At 40.4% G+C, this 21,522-nt stretch overlaps 2 protein-coding genes across 11 annotated transcripts in view; one reads left to right on the top strand and one right to left on the bottom strand.

The window, feature by feature from the left end:
- LRRC31 (leucine rich repeat containing 31) overlaps positions 1-21,522 on the bottom strand; it is a 51,551-nt gene that overhangs the window by 10,346 nt on the left and 19,683 nt on the right. Inside the window, exons 1-2 of one of the 6 annotated variants that reach the window (XM_009673739.2) lie at positions 2,538-6,054; positions 586-843 (exon numbers count right to left, since the gene is read on the bottom strand). The exons of 1 other annotated variant lie outside the window; for it this stretch is intronic. In XM_009673739.2, the coding sequence (XP_009672034.2) occupies positions 586-843; positions 2,538-2,550 (271 nt within the window). In that variant the 5' untranslated portion in view covers positions 2,551-6,054. Of the gene's footprint in view, positions 1-585; positions 11,590-21,522 lie in introns of those variants that run through there. 4 more of the 6 variants (XM_068954488.1, XM_068954485.1, XM_068954487.1 and 1 more) reach the window with 4 other exon arrangements.
- Positions 11,589-21,522, top strand: part of SAMD7 (sterile alpha motif domain containing 7) — a 21,426-nt gene continuing 11,492 nt past the window's right edge. The window contains exons 1-3 of one of the 5 annotated variants that reach the window (XM_068954492.1): positions 11,589-13,246; positions 14,206-14,407; positions 21,305-21,487. In XM_068954492.1, coding sequence (XP_068810593.1) covers positions 21,385-21,487 — 103 coding nt within the window. In that variant the 5' untranslated portion in view covers positions 11,589-13,246; positions 14,206-14,407; positions 21,305-21,384. Of the gene's footprint in view, positions 14,408-17,788; positions 21,488-21,522 lie in introns of those variants that run through there. The other 4 variants (XM_068954490.1, XM_068954491.1, XM_068954494.1 and 1 more) reach the window with 4 other exon arrangements.

Here is a 21,522-nt window from a genome sequence, read left to right as displayed (position 1 = left end):
CCCTGCTCACAAGAGCTGTCCTCTCATCATTTTCCCATTCCTGCTCAAAAGGATGAGCTCTAAACCTCATGTTCCGGCACCTTTTTAAAAATAGCCTTATTTTCTCTGGTGTGGAGGTAGAGAGTATTCCTGCAAGCACAAAATAACATATACAACGAATTTCTACTCCCTTCCCCTCCCCCTAACCACTGACAAGTAGTGGGAAACATCTGCTCCTGTTATCTTCAGATTGCTTTAGCAGCAGGGTGGACCTTAACCATAAACGAGCCAAGCTACTGCACAAAGCTCGAGGCCCCAAATAAGCTCTGCAACGAATTAGCTGACTCCAGCACTGACTTCTCAGAGTAGAGATCAAGTGGGAGGTCACCCAAAAGCTTTATCCCTCCTAAGCAACATGGATCCCATTTATTCTTTGCTGGCTATCAAACTAGAGAACACATCCTCGATAATGTTTTGATCAGAAGCAAATCCTGGTTAAAAGAGAACCTGTAGTCAACAAAATACAGCACTTCGGCTATTGAGGAAAGCAAATGAAGTTAGGATACGTACATATGTGCATCTATTTCTTTATTGTACCAGCATTACCTTCTATAGAGAGATCTTCATTCTCATTCCGATCATCAGCTCTAGAGTTGTTTACTTCTGTTTCTTCAGTTTCCCTTCTGTCCTTGACTTTGGATTTCCCAAAGTCAAAGCCCCTGAAGAATTTTCTGACGGCTGAAGGCTGCTCTTTTCTTTTTCCAGGGAAGGATTTCTTCCCTTGGAACTGTTTTATAACAAAGTCGAACGGAGAACTCTTCGGGATGTCCTCTTCACACTTATCCTGGCAGCTCTGAGCATCCTCTTTCAGGTGATCAGCAGACATGGGAGGAATTTTTTTTAGTAACGTTTACTCTTGCATACCCTCTTTCATAATGGCAGACACATGGGAAATTTTCTACCTTTCCCTCCACACTAATATCAGCGAAGCACTATTTCGTGGCCCAGACTCTGAACTCATTTCTTCTCCTTCAAAAGGACCTGGTAATACTCAGTATTTGCACAGCAGATTCAATGGTCTCAGTCCACAATGATACCAGTATCACTCTCTGTGCCTTGTTAATGCAGACTGCTTCTAAAGCCACCCCACCTGGCCCCTGAGTGTTGTAGGGCTAACCTGCTGGTTCCCCTATCACTTCTCCAAGTTCAGTCCATAGCCTTGTGGCCAAATTAAAGAAGCAAGGCTAAGTAAGACAACCCTGTTCTGTGGGGAACCCAAGTTAAGTCTGGCACCAAGGTGATTCTTCACGCAAAGACTTGTCCAGCAGTCAGGAAGATGAGAGGAGGAGGTGCGTAAGAGGGAGTGCAAGGACACCCTTGCCCGAACAGTGTCACACGCTTCCAAGCTCGGGGGGGGGGGAAGGGACGACAAGCTCACATGCAAATGAAACCCCGTTAACCTGAGAGCAAAGCTGAAGTGATAGTGCAGAAAACAAAAACATATTGTGGCTATAAGCGCTGGCAGTGTGCCAATGCTGGAAGAAAACAAGCTCCCCAGATAGCTTGTTTGGAACAGTATAATACGATACTGACCTCGGTTTCAGTGACTAATTCTCAGGCAAACTTAAGTGTAGCTTTACAATAATTTATATATCCTTTTCTTATTGCTGTTTATACTACACTAGCATAGAACATTGCCTGGTGGCTGAAACTGCTTTATTTTCTCTAAATATGTTAATCTTCTTTCTTCAGTTTTAATTCTAGCATTTGCATGCACATACAGTCAACCAGTCATACAGACTTAGCAGAGGTGCAATTATTCTTACTTTGCAAGGACTATGTGGAAAAGATACGTTTCATGTCTTACTGTTTGCCATTGACTGCAGGGGGAATGACTTGTGCTTACAGACAGGATTTCTGTGAACTCAGATCTCGATCCTGTAAATACACTAGAGCTCAAGAAGAGACTCCTGTGCTCACACAGACCTGCACACAGAAGTCAATGTACAATCTGTTGCCATCCACAGAACATACGCGCTTGATCACTTTAATATCAGTCTATTACATATAATGTATCAATTACATATAATGTAATAATTCAGCATCAACTTTCCTCACAAGAAAAGCACATGTGCAGAACAGTATTAGAAACCCTATGGCTTACACAGACAGTTGTCATGTTGTTATACCAAATGTCAAAATAAAGCAAATGTTGTTTTTATATACACATACTTTTCTTTGGTGTGTGTATATATATAAATGTGGGTGCGTATATATAGATATGCACACATACATATATATAGGTGTCTATACATACATATGGGGTTTCTTTTATGTTGCAAGCTGTCTGCCATGCATGATAAAAGTATTCAAGGACAGAGTACTTACAAAAAGCTGATGCGCTGTTTAAGTCTTGCTCTTAGTCTGTCAGAGCCGTATGTCTTATGGGCAAAGTACACAAATTATACAAGCCAAGGTACATAGGTGTACATGCACATTTACTGAGCTGTAAAGCAATGTCAGTTTTGTTTTACTTTAAACAGACAAAAACAACATACCTGTCTTTTCCATTGTTACACCTGCGGATCTGTTTCACTCTCAGGGCTTGCAAGAGAAGTAAGCTATGACATGCAAACGAACCTTACTTCTTTCCCTAAAAGGATTTTCCATGCACTTTTCTTTTGGGAGAGTTTCTGTCTTCATTTGGTATCAGCAGCTCGGCACAACAGGTTTCCCAGACTCTCCCAATTCTGTCTCCCAGATTCAGCCTGCTCTCCCTGGCCTCTCTTGCCTAGGAAGGGTTGAGAAACCCATTGAAATGCTCTGATCACGTCCCCGCTTAGAGCACTAACAAGGGAGAAATCAGGAAGCGGCAGCACAGACTTGAGTACTGCACTCCAACCCTTGCAGGGCCCTGAAACAGCTGTTGTTAGAAAGGGCTGAGTCACCTTCCAGATCAGGTTACCAGACTACCTGAAGAAAAAGCTCTTTGTTTTCCCACCCCTTTTGTCCATACTAGTCAGAAGTAGGGCTGGAGGCTGAGCAATGCTGCGTGTGTCAGCAGGTTGTTGCATAGCTCAGTAAGGAAAGAAACCACAGACTTGCTCACTGCTATTCTTTTTAGAGCAACAGGAGATACGAGCGGAGAGGTCCCTCTGCGCTATCAAGCACAATTTCCTTGTTGGCAACGGCATGATATAACACTATGATATAATCATATAATACATAATAGAAATGTATCAAACTTCACCCATTTTTAAGCTGTGTAGCTAGCTGCCCTAGAATCTCCTTTCCATGATGGTAAATGTTCTGATTTCTAGCTTAAATATATTCATGACCATTTATCCTGGATCTGTTTAGCCTCACTGGTTGTTTTTAATATCTATGACGGTCCTCATTTTAGTAGGCTAAACCACCCAAACTCTTCTCATCTCCCCTTATGTGGAGGCTTTCCTTTTCTCTTATCATTTTCCTGGTCACCTTTGTCTGCACCTGTTCCAGCATAATTTATACTTCCTTAAATACAAGGAACCATCCACCGATAGGCATACATTAAAGACATGTGAAAACTGAAGTGCTTTTGTCAGGAAATGATAAAGCTGGTCAATAAAACTGTAACGACTCGTATGAAAGCATTCAAGTAGACACAGGCAGTGAGGACAAGTTTGGCCTCAATGTGTCTACGTACAAAAGATTCAAACACGATGGAGTGAGGCACAGGGTGCTGCTAAGAGCCAGCAGGATCAGATTCAGAAAAGAAAAACTTAAAGTTGAACGTTAGGAAAATCTTCCTGCCCCTGAGAAGTACCAGGCTGGGAAATGTTTACAGTAGGAGAAAAATTCCACAAAAACACGGTGATGAGCAGTCTGTCCCTGAAGGAACGGAGCGCACATTTCTATTCCTGAACAGAATGGATTTCCAAGTCGGTTTTAGAGTTATCTGACACCAGGAGTAGTTGTCCTGTCCCAGCTACTGATACTCGCATCTTGCTGCAGCTCTGCACCTTCCAGGGAAGATCACCTCCCTGCATCCTAACTCACTTCACATCTTCAGGCATCTCAGCTATACAGAAGGTCCAAAACCCGATGCATTTCTGGCAGTGAGGAACTCATTGCATTTGACAGCTCTTTTCCATTTTCCGTGTTGTCCTTGACAATGGAGTTGCCAGAGATGAAATGGAGACAAGAAAATCCCCGTTTGTGAACACATGCCAGGTTCTCTCGGCCTGAGATGCTCGATGCCCACCACAGTTCAATGAGATGTAGAATGGCAATATCTGATAATCTCTGGTCCCTAGAACTGGGGACTTAAGCATGTTAAGCGCTGATTAAAGTGGTTAGGCCGGGCTAACTTACTTGAATGCTCTCACATCAGTGTCTTAAGTGATGTGTTGCCCATTCAGAAATTCTTTTACTACTTTAGGCTGTTGAATGATAGTGAAAACACCTCATGGCACAATGACAGCACCCCTGTAATTCGGTGAAAAGGGAAATGCAGTTTCATAGTGACCAAGCTTCCTCTTCCTAGAGAGCAAATCGTTGCCTGTATTTACAGTAGCTACGCAGAAAGAGGGGACAGCAGGGTTATCCCAAAGCAAAGCAGGGTGACTGCGGCAATGAGGCTGCACTAGGCTGCAAACATGAGCGTTCCTTTGCAGTAGCCCAGTTTGTGCCCTGCCTGTGCAATAGCTCATGATGGCCAGGCCTAGCCAGGCTGCTAGACTGGGCCCTGCTGCAGAGCTTGTTTTTCCCTCCTTGCTGTACTTTGGAACATTTGTTCTGTTCCTGTCTCTCGGACCTGTACATCCACGTTTTACAGTATGTCATGCACAGCACAGGGCAAGCTTAGCTCTTCTAATTTAAAAAGAATAAACACCTTCCCCTTTCTATCCAGTTAAATGGTTTGTGACCATCTGCTGAGTGCTCAGTGTCACACTAGCTTATATCTGTTCTTCCTTCTGGGTAGACCTGGGGGTGAGGATGGGAACAGAACCAATTTTGGAACAAAACAGTTAAAGTTGCATCCTACGCAGCATCCACTGGTGAGAGATTAATGTGGATTTTTGTACTTTGCCTCACTGTGACTCCTTAATCCAGCATATATTCCAAAGAAATAATGCCATTAGGGGATTAGTGCCACAAGTTGATTTGAAAAAAAGGATTTGCAAACATTGAAATCCTATATTCTATGGACTTAATCACTGAGTATCGTTTTGGGGATTTCCTCTCCCTTTATTAGTGTCTCTTTCAATGAAACCCAAGCAAAGTAGCAACTCTGTTTTCAATGGCCCTTATTATCCATTAAAGAAAAACAAAAATCCAAGCATCTGGTTAAAACAATACAGAGTTTAAATCCTCCCTTGCTGTAGTACAATCATTGCAGCTATGCCGGGGAGGCATTTGGCTCAATATTTACATAGAATGTAATGATCCTGGGTATTTATCTGCTATTTTTAATATTCTGAGTGCTGTAACATGCAGTAACACTGCGACCCTTGTTTACTTCCACCTAAGGCAGTTCCCTTCCTCAGCTTTGCTCACATCCAATGAAGCCAGCAGCAAAGCTCGTGTCAATTTTCAACGGGCAGCACAAAAAACTTTTCCAGAACTTTTCTGTAGGAAAAGGAGATTGAATCACTGCCATGTTATTTTTTTTCCTCTTTCCGTAGCATGCATCTCTGCTGCTCTGTTTCCCCTTTCTGCATGAACGTTAACGTAGCAGCCTCCCTCGGGTTTTCTTGCTTGGCTGGATTTGTGTGCAAGCTGCGTAAAGTTGCATGGGCCAAGAGATTGCTGGGGTTGGAAAAATGCTTATCACCCCATTGCTCACTTTGCCAGTGCCGGGTTACTTGCTGCTAGGCTGTGCTCACGATATGTGTGTCAGGAGCTGCTGCCAAGTGAGGGTGGGGGAAGAGTGGGCTGCTCCTGTACCCAGCTTGCTGCCCTTGTTTTTCCCAGCCACGCAGCACAAGCAGGAGGATCAAGTCCTTCTCTTCAGAGCTCTCTCCACCCTCTCTTTCCTGCTCTGTTCCTTCCCTTTCCCCCCCCCTGCTCTGACCCTTCATAACTGAGGCACCAAAATTCAGTGTTGCCTAAACTGCTGAGATGCCTTCAGCTGGCACTGACGGTATGCTGCCAGCCCCACAACAGCTGCATCATCCACTGATTTGATGTTGACTATATTTGTACTCGGACAATTCACAGAGCAACAGGCATCAGCTTTAGGGCCAGACAAAATCTTTCAGAAAACAACTCAGGGTTGAGCTGGAAGGGTCCTTCCCTGGGAAGAGATGAACCAATGCAGCTTCCTCAATGAGCTGGAAGTGTTCTGCAGAACCTGGTTTAGGAAACACCACTTGGACTTCCAGGTAAAAGAAACTTTGTGCAACACGAACAATTCCCTGGAGCAAACTCATTCCAGACTTCCCTACATGCATGCATGCATGCCTGAGGACTGAATTTGGTCCAAAGTCTCTGAGTATCCTCACAATTTCCCACAAAATAAATATTTTACCTGCTGATTTCAATTGACAATCAGCCTTCAGTAGCTCCTGAGGCAGATGTTTAAAATAGGTTTCACTGTGTTATGAAAACTAAAGCCAATCAATCCCTCATTCACTGTCTAAATACAGCCTTAGACTGACCCAGAAGAGATCTGAAGAGGCACTGAGAACATATCAAACCAGCTAAAGCCTTGGATTCACAAATGCATATTCCTCTGAGTTACCTTAAACAGCCCCCCTAAACGTGGTGAGACTTTTCATGTGGAAGGGCTGAGGCAGGTTCTGACATTTCACTGTGCTTTTACACATTAAAACATAAGAAAGAAAACATAAGAACAGTAAAACATAAGAAAACTGGGGCAGAAGAGGACTCTGCCCCAATAGAAGGAGCCGCACGCTTGCAAGTGCATGGGCGGGATGAACTGGTGCTGGGCAGAGGTGTGCGATGGCCCCTATTGCTGCTGATGCATTGTAGTTAACGAGAGTTTCAACCTTGTATGTACCAGCACAAGCAGCTAAACATAAATTGTAGAATTCTAAAACATTCTTCTTCTCCAAAAAGAATTTACCTTACCTACTATAAAATAATAGCAATGATCAGTGGATTTTGCCAGTTACTATTTCATGTTGAATATGCATTTTGAATTCCTAAAGCTTATACTTTCATAAAAGTATGACTGAAAGATGCATCATGTAAAATTATCTTTACACCCATCATGCTTATATTTTTAATGCTCTGATATTGAGTCACTCCTTTTTATACAGAATAATTTTACAAATGCAAGTTAAATATTTCATTCTCTATTACAATCTATTACTCTGTTGCAGCAATTTTTCAGGGCTGGAAAATTTTTTTGGTTCAACTTATGCCAGGAGTAATCCCCTTTCTGTTAATCATTTACATGAATGGGTAATCTGCAGAGTTCATGCAAGGCCTGCAAACTATATTAATTACTAGAAACCTAATTAGAAATCAACAGAGTCAAAGGATCAGTGTTACTTCCATACGGTACCATCTGGTACAACGGGTCTCTATAGTTCAGCAAAACTCCCCATCTCATTCTGTGAAACTTTAACCTGGATATGTATTGCCAGAGACAGTATGTTTGTGTTGATATTTAGCTGGCTGTAAAGCATTTTTATAGTCATCCTAAACGACAGCATCTCAGTCCCTGTACTGCCAGCTTTCATTTCAAATGTCAGTTCAAAAGACAATATTTACTCAATAGTTTTCATTTTGAATGAGGTACCAATGCAGTTGAAATTTGTCTTACCACACCCAAAAATACCTTCCATCCATAGAGAGGCTATTGAAAAAGTCCTCAAACAAGTAAACGTGAAAATATGTCTCCCATAACAAGCTCTAGTTAAAGATAAAACGTGTACATTGTCATTTGCTTTGTTAATTATTACTCAAATGTAAAAAGGCATGTTGTCCAGAGTCAAAAGAGTGAAAAGAGTGAAGTTCCATACCTGACACAAACATGGCAGACTGCAGCTTTTATTACCTGGAAACGGTAATACAATTCTACCAACCGATTTGCTTTTTCAGCCTCTGACCAGTTTGAAAATTTTGACCAAAACATTCACTCCTGCTTAATATAAAGTTAGTCAAACAAAAACATAGGTCTTCAAAAACTCAACTTCTATGGTCTTAAATCCAGACCTTTCCAACTATTTTGTTTCAGGGACACGCTATTTTTTAAATATACAATGCTTGGTATGGAAATCCAGGGCCTTCAGCTTAATTCATCCATGTTTCATGCATCCCTTAGACTCACTCTTTGGCTTTTGGAATTGAGATCAGCCACAGCGAACACAATTCGGTAGCTACAGTTTTGTCTTTGTGTGGTCCGGTTCTCTGTTATTAACTAGATTGTGCCAGATTTTTACTGGGAATGAGAAAATTGTGTCATCAGCCTGCAATCCACCTAGTCTTTCCAAACTTCTGTCAAGTGCTTTGGCAAATATAATGCTTTCCATTGAACAGCCTGTCACGTTACATCTTGTTACCTTTCCAGGGAGTATTCACTGATCCTATCAGTACATGTGAGTACATGGGATCACCAAAGCCAGGCACTTCCCTCCTCAGAGTGTCCAGCAACTCTGCAAGGAACTAAGGAATCCACCCTCCAACCAAAGGACTGAGGATAGAAGAATTTCTGACCTCCCAAGCAGTACTATAGGTTAAAGGACATTCTTAATACCTAGATGTCGGATGATTAGAATGATGTCCTGACACACAGCTTTCCAATTCCCTTCTCTGGTTATTTTTCAGTTTCTTATGAGTGGACCCAAAGGCAGGATCCCGTGTGTTTCTAGGCCAACTGTACCACCACGAAGTCTAATCACTTCTTCTAATCCCAGGATTCTAGGACACAGTTTCTTGTTCAAGCTCATTCTTGGGATTCTCCATCTAGTTGTCCCAGGCTTCCCAACCAATTCACCAGATGACCCCGTTCCTTACCTATGCTGCCATAAATATGGAGAACTCAGCTGTGGGCACCTAGTACGACTGAGCTGTGGACACTCTATACTCTTCTAGTTTAAACCTCTCGGGAAAAATATGGAAGGAAGTCAGGTGTAGCAAGGTAATTTTTTGCCACAGTCTTATTCTTAAAGGATCTCGGAGCTATAAACCACTGCCTGCCAACAGAAGTCCTGACAGGTCTTCTTTAAATGATCCTACCCTCCAGGTGGGACTGAGTGTTGTCAGTTGCTTCCTTCCCTTCCCTTGTCTTTCCAGGCAGTTCAGTTATATATGGAGCTGGTATATCTCCTTTGCTCTCTCCCACTGCCCTGCGCTCAAGCTGAGAAACTACACGGTCACCAACTCCAGGCTGCCCTTTTGTGGAGAATTTTGTTCTCTACCTAAGTAACCAGGGCAACTTTCAGAAGTCGGAAAATCAAAATCTAGGTTGCCGCACTCGAGGATGATACATAGCTCTGTACCTTTGATAAAGCATCAGTTACTTTGATAAGTATCCTAAGTGGTAAGCAACCACTGGGATCATTTAGGTAGATCTCTTATCCAGCACAGCGGCCATACAGCTTCCCTGAATTCATTAATACTTGAATGACAGCAAATTCCCAACGGAAAATGCAAGTTTTGATGTGATAATTCCACTGAGGAGACACCACCACACGTACGGTTGCAGTGGTTCCAGCCCTCACTCTTAAGAAATGTGGCTTGTTTCTGTCCTGACTTTGTCCGTATCCTTCTTCAATATGAAGACTGCATCGGGAAATCACACTCCCAGAACAGTCACAGTGGCATCAAGTACAGCAGAAAAATATAACATCTCTTTTCCATTTGTGTTCTGTCATTTCTGAAGTCATGAACCACTTTAGTTTCGGGGTTTTTTTTATAGCTATTATGCATCAGTAAGTCCACTGCAAAAAATTACTATGAGAAAGAACAAATGATTGCTTGGCTCACACCTCAAAAGGGAAGTGGCAGAACAAACTGGAATTTGTTAATTTGTGCTGAATACCCCCATTTATCATAGAATTATGATAAGTCTACCCAAGTTAAATCTCCCTAAGATAAACTCAAGCCAGGCACTTGAGTTTATCACCCAATAAGTTTTATTTTGTCTTTTCTATTTCGTATACCTGTTTGGAAAAAGATGGGAGATCTGTGATAAAGAAGGCATTTGCAAAGTTCCTTGTCAGTCCAACTCATTACATTATACAAAAATAAGTCTCCACAGAAGTAAATCTTGCTTCAGTGAACTTTAGAAGGAGAAGATATAAGGAACCACTCTTTCACAGGATCACACTTTCACAGATTCCTCATCTATGACACAGGCAGTGTTTAGACACAGTGGATTAAAACCTGCTTAGATTCTAGTTTGGCAGGTTCTCTACTTATACAAATCCATTCCGTTACTACATTTTGGTCAACGACGTAATTCTTGAACTGGTAATAAAATTGTCTAATATCTTTTTTGGCCTTCTGTTTTTGAAGACCAGAACAATATGTCTCACCAGCTGAGTCACACGTCTGTCATTGCTTTTGTCAAATGGGAATAAGGAAAGTTCTGACTCAAATCAGTGCTGACGAACTATCTGGTGACAACAGTAAGACCAGATCTACCTTAGTGTACGGAGCTGATCCCACACTACTAACCCTTTCTTGCCTATTTCTAGGGTCTTTTAATAAAATCGGAGAGGTTTTAGCCATTTTTCATTTCATCATTCACTAGCTCTGCCAAGAAGTTGTGTTCAAGTACTTTAGGAACCGTGAAAGAGGTGACAGTAGCAGCCCTTTCTTTTGAAATGAATTGAGAAAGTCTCCATTAAGACCAGTCTTGTTAAGAACCAGTCTCCTGGTTCTTAATGCAGCTTTAGAACAGTACATGAACTGCCAAAAACTGCTGGGTTTTTGGTGGTCTTCTTCCAGCTCTCTGTGATCTATGATGAAGTGATGCTCTTCTGGGGCATCTGACGCTGGAAGGATCAAATCCCAGTTTTGAGACTTCTGCAGTTGGCAGTAGGGGTAAACCCAGGCAATAAGTTTGTGCTGTAAGCATATACAGAAGAAGGTGTGACTCCAGCTCCATAATCTCCCTTAGTATGGATCTAGCGGCAGTAGCTCAGGCTATAAACACCAGATGCTTGACAGAAACTGTCGGCAAATACAGGCTACTGAAGCACTCACTCTCAGATTTCTCTGTGCAAAGGGGCAACAATGGGACCACACTGCTCTAAATCATCCTAGCTAACAGTGACACTGACTGACAGAACAAGGCTCAGGTCAAGTTGATACACTCTTCCTCAGTTTGTTCTATTCATAACTCATCTCTCACATCCCTGTCTCTTTTCCTCCTTTGCTGCTCTGCAGTTTTTGCCATTGGTGAATGTGGCCAGCAGAAATAGGACTACTGAGAGATATACAATTCACTGCATGATTCAGAAATACACCCCTGATGTCTGTGAAATCCAGTTAAGAATAACTAGACCTTCTCCTGACAGGGGCCGCCAAAGGATTTTTATGAATTGTGGTCGTTACGCTTCACTGCAGCCTTCAGCAATCCTTCTTCTCTGCTAGGAAACAAAGACTGGATGCCAAGGGTCTTGCAAAGTAGTGCTCTCCTTCTCCAGACTTCCCTCATTAGGTAAAATAGGAAAGAAAAATATCCCAATTATATTGCTGATTTTGTTTCCACCTTGGAAAGTAGTTTTACCTAGCATTAAACTCTGTGCTGTTTCCAAGAAACCTGACTTACATGGACTAATAAATCTGATGAAACATCTATGCTGACACAAGACTTTGCTTTTAATTTACCTGGGCAACCCAACGTCTTACAAAGTATTTGCTTCAGCCTCACCCATACAATATCGAAATACCTAAGAAAATGAACCTTTTTCAAAATTGTATCTACCCATTACATTTTGAGTCACAGAGTTCAGGAGATAGTTACAGACTGAGTGGACTGCAAACAAGCTGAAAATGATCTTTTTGAGCCTACAATGCTACTTAGATGTGTTGTCTGCCTGCATGTGTAATGGGTTGGACAATCACATGAAAATTATTCTCATGTTATGTTAGCTGGTCTCTGATTTAAAAAAAAAAGAAAAGTCCTAAAATCATTTTTAAAAGTGGTATTGGAAATTCTTTTTAAATAACGATTCTGGATGTGATTTTCTTCTTTATGAAAGAGGCCCAGATAGCATAAAAGTAGCCATAGAAGTGTTTACAAAAAAGAAAATTTGCAGAGTTAGTCATTAAAAAGATTTTAAAAAATAATCCTACATTAAATAGTATGCACATGTTTTGTATCACATTACAAAAGGTAGCTTGTTTTCCATAAGGGTGTGCTGAACTGCAGCAGAATTACTTCTCTTTGTTAATGATAACACTTCTCTGGGAGCAATTATCATTAGGAATGGGTCTGTTTTCTCCAAGTTGAGGCATTGTGTTAGCGTTTGAGAGAGGATGAGGAGCAAGTCGTTGGTGTTGCAAGCACTTAATGAATTTTAGGCAGGTGAAGAAGGGATTAACAAACACCAAATCTGATGTCTCATCAGATGACATGGATATTAGAAGAAACTATGACTGTCTGACATTTTAAATTTGCCATTTACTAGGCGTTCATTCTGAGAGTTAACTCACTGACAGTGAGAATTAAAGAGTAAATTGTCGGCTTGAGCAGTATAACCGTCTGATCCCTGTGTTAGCCTCACAATATGCTTAACAGGATTTCTATCCTCTAGTTCCCCCCAATCCAATCGGATACACAGTTCGAGGGTAACTGCTTGCCAACTATAAGAAGTATGCTGTTTCTAAAAATCGGCATGAATAAGTAACACAATGCCTAAGAGCTGAAGCAATTCTTAACCTCCTCTCATATTTCTTTTTGGAACAGGAAGATTTTAAGTGAATGCACCAAGCATCTTAAAAGCTAACAACAGATTAGCAGGGTAAATGTGAAATAGGTTTATCAGATCAGTGAAGTGCTCTTCTTGTAATTATGTTTTTACAGCCTGGCTAAAGGATGGTATTGGAGAAGGGCTTGTGATGTCAGAGTGGGTAGGGCTTAGAAGCACAGATGAGGGCTAATCAAGATAAGTTCAATTTGTATTTAAAGTAAAGTCAGCGTTAGTTAAGGCAGTTTTTGACATGTTAATCTTGATGTGTTTTAAAAGCTGGCAATCACATGACTGATGCAACTTGAGAGGAAGACTTATAGCGAAGGCATACACCCTTGGATGTTCATGGTGTCTTCATTTATCTCAAAACTAAGGTCTTCATAACAGATGTAAGTATACATGAAATAAAAAACAGTTCTAGTTTTTAATATAAATGGCAGTGCAGTGACTACGAAGCAAAATCAAGAAGTGTACGATTTTTCAGATTTTGACAGGAAAGGCTTATCTCACAATAGCAACAGCATAGATCAAAACAGCCTTCTTCATGGCGTTTTTAAAGAGCAGCACTGGACTGCAGATAGAATAAGGTTAGGATTTGGCAGGGCTGATGGAGAAAAGGTAAAGTATGTGATTGATTATGTACTGAATTCTCAACAATGTGCTATATGTATTCTCATGCATAATAATCCTACATATTCAGGTGGAAGCTGGGTATTTTTCGTAACCTAAACTCGACATATTTTGGAAATATTTAAAAAAATCTTTTTCATAAATGGGAGCTTTAATTTTGGGAAGGCTTGTCATTGCACATTCAGTACTTTTCTAGAAAACTAGATGCAGAGCGAGTCGCTTAATGTATATGACCAAACGTTTCACAGTCTTGTCTAACTCTTAACAAAATAGTCTTAAAAGCTAATTAGCTGTTAACGTGCATTTAAAGTACAATAGAAGAACCTCAATATTTTACAGATGCTTCCTGTAGTAGCGTATTTTCTAAATGAGTGTGCAAATGGAATTGATCAAAGCTATCACAATACATATGCATTCAGATGTTTTAGTCTGATACACCTACATTAGTTCTGCGCATTTAAAATTGCATGCTCACGTGCATAGTTATCGTAGTGAACTCCAGTGATAACAGCTCTGTGGAACACCAGTGTATGCAGTGTGATACATTTTGTAAAAATAACACCATAATGTGATGAGTGTTCCTTACATCTTGTTATTATCTGAATATGTGGGTGGAATTAATTGTACACTGAGAACACCTTGGGTGCTATTATATTGCCTCCTGAACTAAAATTTCAAGTTGCTCAGTTACAGAATATGTGAAATTCCTATCTCCCAGGCGCCCAAGAGATAATAAAGAAAGAAAGAGAGCTAGAGGCAAGCCAGACTCAAGTAATTTTATCATGGTCTGATCCTGCAAAGTGTGGAGCTGAGAGTGTTCAGAGTCTGTTGAAGCTGCTGACTTTTGAAGCTGTTTCCAGGATCAGATCTGCAATTCCACATCAGTTTCCCCCAGAGGAATACAGCTGGGATTAAATCTTGTGAGTTGGTATATGAATTTGGGAAATAACACTGGTTTTAGTATCTGGCATCTGTGACTTAAATATGTTTTAACATACTTGCCTGTATTTTTTAAGCTGAGTTTGTGCTGTCTTTTGCTTTGTTAGAAAGCAAGCCTCAAAAGATTATATGAACAAAGGCATGATCTTGTTTCATCTTAGAGGTGTAAGACACAGCAAATGCAGTTTTCTATGTTTTTTATCATAGGATTTTGGGGAAGTCTGAGGGACGCTCCTGCAATATATAATATTCTAACTGAAGAGGGAAGGTACTGAGCATTCAGTACAGGTTTTCTAGATTCAATGTCTTAGTTAGCCTGTGAAGTTAAAGTGTTGTTAAATAAAAACAGTTTTAGCCTTCCTAAGACGTCTTCCTCTTTCTACTGTCTGGTTTCTTTTGGCACTGACAGTGCTGTCATTTGCACTAGTTTTTAGGTTATTTAAAGAAAGATAAATATCCCACTAAAATTCAACCGGATTTCATCTGAAAATCCCAGCCTTGCTCCTCAGTCTTCAAAAAGCTTTCCATCCCACAACTTCCATTTCCAACATTAAAAAATTAAAAATGAAAAACTTGTTTATGCTTTAATTGTGGGTTAAAAAGTAAAAAATGCAGAGTTTGGTTTCCATTTAACTGATCCCACTTATGTCACATTCTGCAATCTTTAGGCTTCTAAAAGAATCAAAGACATAATGATAATATTTCAGGGAGAAGAAGCCAAAGTTCATCACTAATTATGAAATAAATCCGCAAGGAAAACAAATTAGGTCATGCGTTTATCTCCAGCTATACAATCCACACAATACAGCAACTCAGTCCTTGTGAACAGCTTGCCCATGTATCACTTTTGTCAGGAGCCAGGGTAGGTGCAGAATACTACACACAGACACGTGCGCATACACACACTTACTCTGCTAAGAGCAGCATTTTCATTAGTTCTTGTGTAAGTTATCCTCTTTATGGTTTTAACAAGCAGTAGTTAAAGCATTCTGTGTGCGTGCCAAACGCTCTGCTCAGTGGAGTCCTGCTGGACTTCTGGATGCTGTCACAAATACATATGAATATTAGTAACACTACAGTTTCGCAGAAAACAGTCCTGTGGTTACAGCACTGAGCTGAGAGGGAGAAGTGCTAAGCTGAATTCCCACCCCAGCTGCTTACTGTTGTGTATCTAGACCCCTCCAATGCCATATCAAATGGCCGAAAGACTGCTGCTTTTTCCTCCACCATCTGCCTGTCTCACCTTGCAGACTTTCGGGGCTCTTACTGTGTGCTTGTGCTCAGCACAATGCATCTCCATCTTTGCTTTTAGTCAATGCATAAAGCTGATGGTTGCCTTAGTAGCACACAGAAACAACAGTTTACCCTTGCCCCCAGACATTTCATTTGGAACAAGATGAATTCCTGTAATCAACTTAATTTAGTTTCTGAAGGACTGAATTTGCTAATACTAAGCCTTGATTTCTTCCTGAGAACAGTGCGTTTAAAACAAATATGAATAATATGCAGCTTCCAGTCTTAACAATTGGCTAGTTCAGTAATGGTGAAGCGTCCACGTCTTTGTTTCAGTGTAAGGGTATGCAATGCAAATTCTGCCAGCTGACACACACACACACAGTATAAATATAGTTATTTTCCTTTCTTGAGGGAATGTATTGTTCTCAATGCAGTTTTAGGATTACATTCTAATCTCAGTCTCAGAGCAGTCTGCACCCACGTATCTAGGATTAGAATTTAGCCCTACAGCCTTTCCAATGGTACCTTAGCCCAACTGAGAAGAGATAACTTCATGCTCCTGTGTGACATAACGTTGGTATAATTGTTTTCTTGCTTTCCAACAGTCATTTATTTTGCTGACTGTAGGTTCTTGAATAAGTATAATCTTTGGCTTTAGGACTTCTAGCATAATTTTAGGGCAAGAACCCTTGATATTACAGTAAATAATATTAGAATATTACTAATACTGGAAAATACTTGTTTACCCTTTAAAACACCATCTGGTTCCTCAAGTAATCAGCAGTTTTTCTGAACTTTTAAAAAAAAGGTTGGCAATGGGAAAATGAAATGGGACCATGCATCAGTTTCCTCATATATCTTCCTCATAAACATGTATACATGTTCATATTATACGCGTATGCTTAACTGACTTCTCTGACATAAATTTCCTTGAACATTTTAAACAATACTCAGCTTCTTCCAAAGACTCTGTAGAGCCATTGTGACGCTACATGGAATATTACCTTTAAAAATGAGAATGACATATGTTTGATGTAAATCAAAGCAGTAGTAATTAATGACATCTTAATGCATTTAACTAAAAAACAGGTCTTCCAGCAAGTCTATTTTATCCATAAGATGATACCATATTTTGCCAAAAGCAATAAATAATATAGATACACAGAACTGCTATAGACATTTTGAAACTGCATATAACATGACTAGATTTGCAAATGCTTTTGGTTCATAAAGTTTGTGTCTTGCCACCTCTCATCTAATAAATTGAGACAGAATTAGTACTGGGTGAGTGGTTCTGCCTGCTGCCAAGAAGGGTTTGCTAAGGGTAAGACTCTAAAGGTAGAGATTAACTTGTCTTCATCCCTGTAATGTGCTGTACAGCCAGGATTTGTGCAATAGGATCAGAGACAAGCCACATATGAATGTAACACTGGACAGCTGGTGTGTATGAATTCATACGCGCCCTGCTGCAACAGTTTGAGTTGCTCTCAAATCCCAGCTAATGTATGTGTCAGGAGTATACTTTCCCTGTTCTCTCAGAGATCTTTTTTACAGGTGTTGGTTTCTAATATGCTAATTGTTGTGAAAATAGTATGGAACTTAAGAATCCTACATTTGATCTGCAAGTCAGAGCCCCAACTAACTGATGAGTAAACTAAAAAGGAGTTTTTCTACATGGAATTAACATAACTCAGTTAATCAAGAGTGGTATCTCCTCCTGAACAAGGTCACATGCTATTCTTAATATTAGGCTGTTAAGTTAAATATTTATCCTAGCTGATAAATTCAGTATTTCCACTGAAGTGAAACAAATAATTTAATGCAGATAACATATAATACAATAAACATATCTAGTCAGATACATACAAAATGTGTCCTTCAAGTAATATTTACACCATACTGATATTCTGACATTCAGCTTGGGGAAGTAGATTAGAATTTCAGCTGAAATAACATCTGAAAATTTTTACTAGAATTCACCAGAAGTATCAGATTTATATATATATATATTTTATATATATATATATATGTATGTATCTATTTTATAGATACACACACACACACACATATATATATATATATCTGAAAAGAAACGCAAGACAAGTTAGATAGCACACCAACAAAAAAACAGAATGACTTGGCAGAGCAACTCCAGTGAGACCTTATTAAGGGATCCTTTTAGCTCATGTTGATTCAAAAAGTGGGTCAGTGGAAGTGACAGCCTTAGCGGAAGACGATACCATTGAACTTTTAAGTCCTGTTATTCCATGACTTTTTCAATATTGTAATATGCCTTTTCCATATCAAACTAACAGACCACCTAGTCTATCTCTTTGCAAATTACTTACGCAGGCAATGCTGTATGAAGTGATGCTCTATGGATCTTGGCATATCTTTAATCATTGAATGGATAATGATCTATCTATAAAAACGGATCAACTCCACTATGCATGCTGCTGCATATGGTACTCTATTTTCAATGGAATTACCCGCAATTAAAAGAAAACTTTACTGTTTAAAAGGAAGCTTGAAGGAAAGCTTTGAAATAGACTCTGCTTGAGCTCTGAAGGGACAATGCAAGAGACTATCTGTCAACAAGACATGACAACATACATTACATCCAAGACTACATTAACCAAAGTCCAAACATGTTTTGAGAATCACACAGGCCACATAAAAACAATGCAGTGACATTGGTACTAATGGTTTCTAATCACAGTTACTGCCACTCAGTTGTTGACAGATGTCCCTCAGAACTGGCTGGGTATATCTGATCCCACAGGGAGGAGGTAGATTTGGGTCAGAATAAATCGGGCTTCTCCCACTAGCTTTTCAAAGACTCTACCCTTTGAGTTATCTGTTGTACCAGATAATTTTTAGTCCTAGGTGTGATTTTATGGGGGAAAAGGAGGTGCTACTATAACAGTGAAGGTGTAAAAGTTCTAGGTAGGCCTGATAAAGAAAAGTGTCTTTCACTTGAAAGACTCCCACACAGGGACAGCTTCCCCAGAATACAGTGTGTTCACGACTGTGACTAAAACAGGGAACTGAAGCACTCTTAACAGTTCCTAAAAAGCAAAAGTGGCACAATTTTCCAGTCATCTGATAGGCAAAATTTATTAGTGTTAACATTAGCTTTAATTTTTTTTTCTGATTTACCAAAATAAAAAAGGAAAAACCCTCCTACTTTGTCCACTGATTTCTGTGTGGACTACTGCTGCTTGCTTTGCACTTTCACGTTCTCTACTCGGGTGCATCAAGACAAATGCTGAATTATGAGGCAGATAGGATGAAGTTTCCCTATGGGCAGGTTGTCTCATAATTGCAGCTTTGTTTTCTAAAGCATCCGATAAAAGCCACTCATCCACCTAAATGGCTCACTGAACTAGCACGGTATGGCAATTACCACCTTCCTAGTTGCCATCTATTTTTTGAGCTGCTGTAAAGTTTAGTTCAGTGCTAAATCGCTTTAGTACTGAGCTTTAAAATGCTTTAGCAGCTCAGAAGCACTTTGCTAGCTCAAATGCTCTGCATGAAGCACCCCTCATCCTAAACCGCTTTAAGACTAAAGTATCCTTAAAAAAAAAAGAAAACAAACCACCACCACCAACAACAAATGGCAACGTGTCCAACAGCACATGTTCAGGGACATATGTCAAGAAGTGGAGGATATAGTGCTGTTCTTCTGGGAGCTGACAGGGCTATTTGCTTCCAGAAAGGCCAGACTCTTAGCCAAAACAAAATCTAGCATTTCCACCATTTGGAAATGTAAAGAAATGTTTACTTTGAGGGGACACCAGCACTTTTGGCCCAAGTATGACCTCTATCCTCAGTATGAATGACAAACTGACTAGCTTGTCTACCCTTCAGAAAACTCATTTTGTGGCTGAGACCAAGTATATTCACCATATCAAGAAGATGGTTAATCCCTGAAGCATATGAATTGGATTGACAGCTTACCATTAAAGTGTCTGTAACCCATCTATACATCAAATGCAATACAAGGAAGTCTAAGAAGGGCAAAATAGTATAGAAATGAAAATATGTTTTAGTCTGCAAAGCAAGCAAGTTCAGCATCAATGTGAAAATACACAAGAAACAGATCTGAGCAAAAGATAGCTAACGGAGTTCCCGGTGGAGGCTGACATTTTAATACGTTAACATCATCACAGCATACTAAAACCAAATTGAAGCCATAAAAAGTGCAACCATCCAAAGGGCTGGATGTTTTTGGCCATTTCCATTTTAGAGATCGCATCTTTGCAGACTGATCATTAACATGAGTTCAGGGTTTTCAGTTGCGAGCACGAAGCTGAAAGGGGAGGCAGCTGCTGTCAGGGAGTGTGTCAGTGATAGTTTCTCTTCCATGAGATTCACTTCCTAAACTAGATCAAGCAGAAAGGAGCCTGCTACCCTTCATGGCACAGTCATTCCTGTTTCTTAGATCTTGCTTCTCAACAACTCCTGCTTGCTGGCTTTCATGGAAAGGTTTATAAAGGCATGAACTCTCTTTGGTTTTGGTAGGCTCTCTGTGGTTTTCTCTTTGCATTTTCAAGGCACCTCTCACTGTTTTCTATAGGGGCACCAAAGACAACTCAGTCAGTTCAGCCAGCAACTCTGTGTACGCTTTGAGCATTACATCTTTCATCTTTCAGAAGAGAAAAAGAATCCTGTTCATCAAAGCTAATGGGGAAAGAAATCCAACTCCTTAACTTACTTTAAAATTAATGCCTTACTGTGCAATGAAATGAATGTACAAGCGCCCTTGCTGCCTTTAGAGAAAGCCTACTCCCTCCGAAAACCCCTGAGCTTAAAGCATTCCCCACAGGATAGCTTTTTAACATCCGGGCTGTGGGTTACAGCTCTAATTTCCTTAATGACCTATCTGCACAAATAATTCTGCTGTAGATCATTCCCCAAAATCCTAGGCAGGGCATACTGTGGTTACTCATTTCCCTGGTACCAGGATTGTTCCTAATCTAGCCACCTGCTTCTTTGGACAGACTTGGAAATCCATATGCAAACCACCTCAATGACAGTACAGCTATTCAGCTCTACATTTGTAGCATATTAGCTTTTAGCCTAGATTCCTACTGGTCATCTGGCTTTATTTACCTGGGCATATATGGATAATTAAACTGAGCCTTTTTTTCCTTCCACTATAAAGCATCTTCTTACACACTTTTTACTTTATTTAGCAGTCCTGGGGAGCTGATTTCATTTGGAACAGCTTATTTCTGCCATTTCTTTCCATCTGTTTAATCTCGTTTACTGCAGAGAGGGCTCCAAACTACTGCAATTCCCAAATCAAATCAGTCAGAGATACTTGCCTTCCTGAGTATGAGTTCATGCCAGTGCTCTCAGGGCTGCTGTGATATACTGCCAGCTGCAGGCAAAACACTTTGGCTTAATTAAGTCCTTCTGAACAGCTGATATTTCACAACAACGTCCTGGCTTCCCCTGCACAGTAAGACCCGAAGGCACTGAAAAACTCAGCGTACAACTGTGAAACTCTTGCTTTGTCCTAAGAAATGAAAGTTTCTATATAATAACACAAGCCCTGAAGGTTGCAGCTGCAGCTGGCACAAGGACTACCTGCTTACCTGAGTAATATTTTGTATAACCTGGTCTGTTTCTTATAGTGCTCAATGTCTGGTTCCTTTCTTTGGGCCTGCTGATTCTGTTCTTTACACTGGAAAAGTTGTTGCTGTATCCTTACAGCATGACTCCACGGGATCACATGAGAAAAATGTCTATACTGGGGGAGCAAGGAACACTAGAAGAAAAGCACTTATACCGACTGGCAAGTGGCATGGCAGCAGGAGGTAAGCAGGAGGAAACCTAACTGTACATCTGCTTA

Source organism: Struthio camelus, chromosome 9 (genome assembly GCF_040807025.1).
Source record: "Struthio camelus isolate bStrCam1 chromosome 9, bStrCam1.hap1, whole genome shotgun sequence".
Classification (NCBI taxonomy): Eukaryota; Metazoa; Chordata; class Aves; order Struthioniformes; family Struthionidae; genus Struthio; species Struthio camelus.
This window is presented reverse-complemented; position numbering and strand designations above follow the sequence as displayed.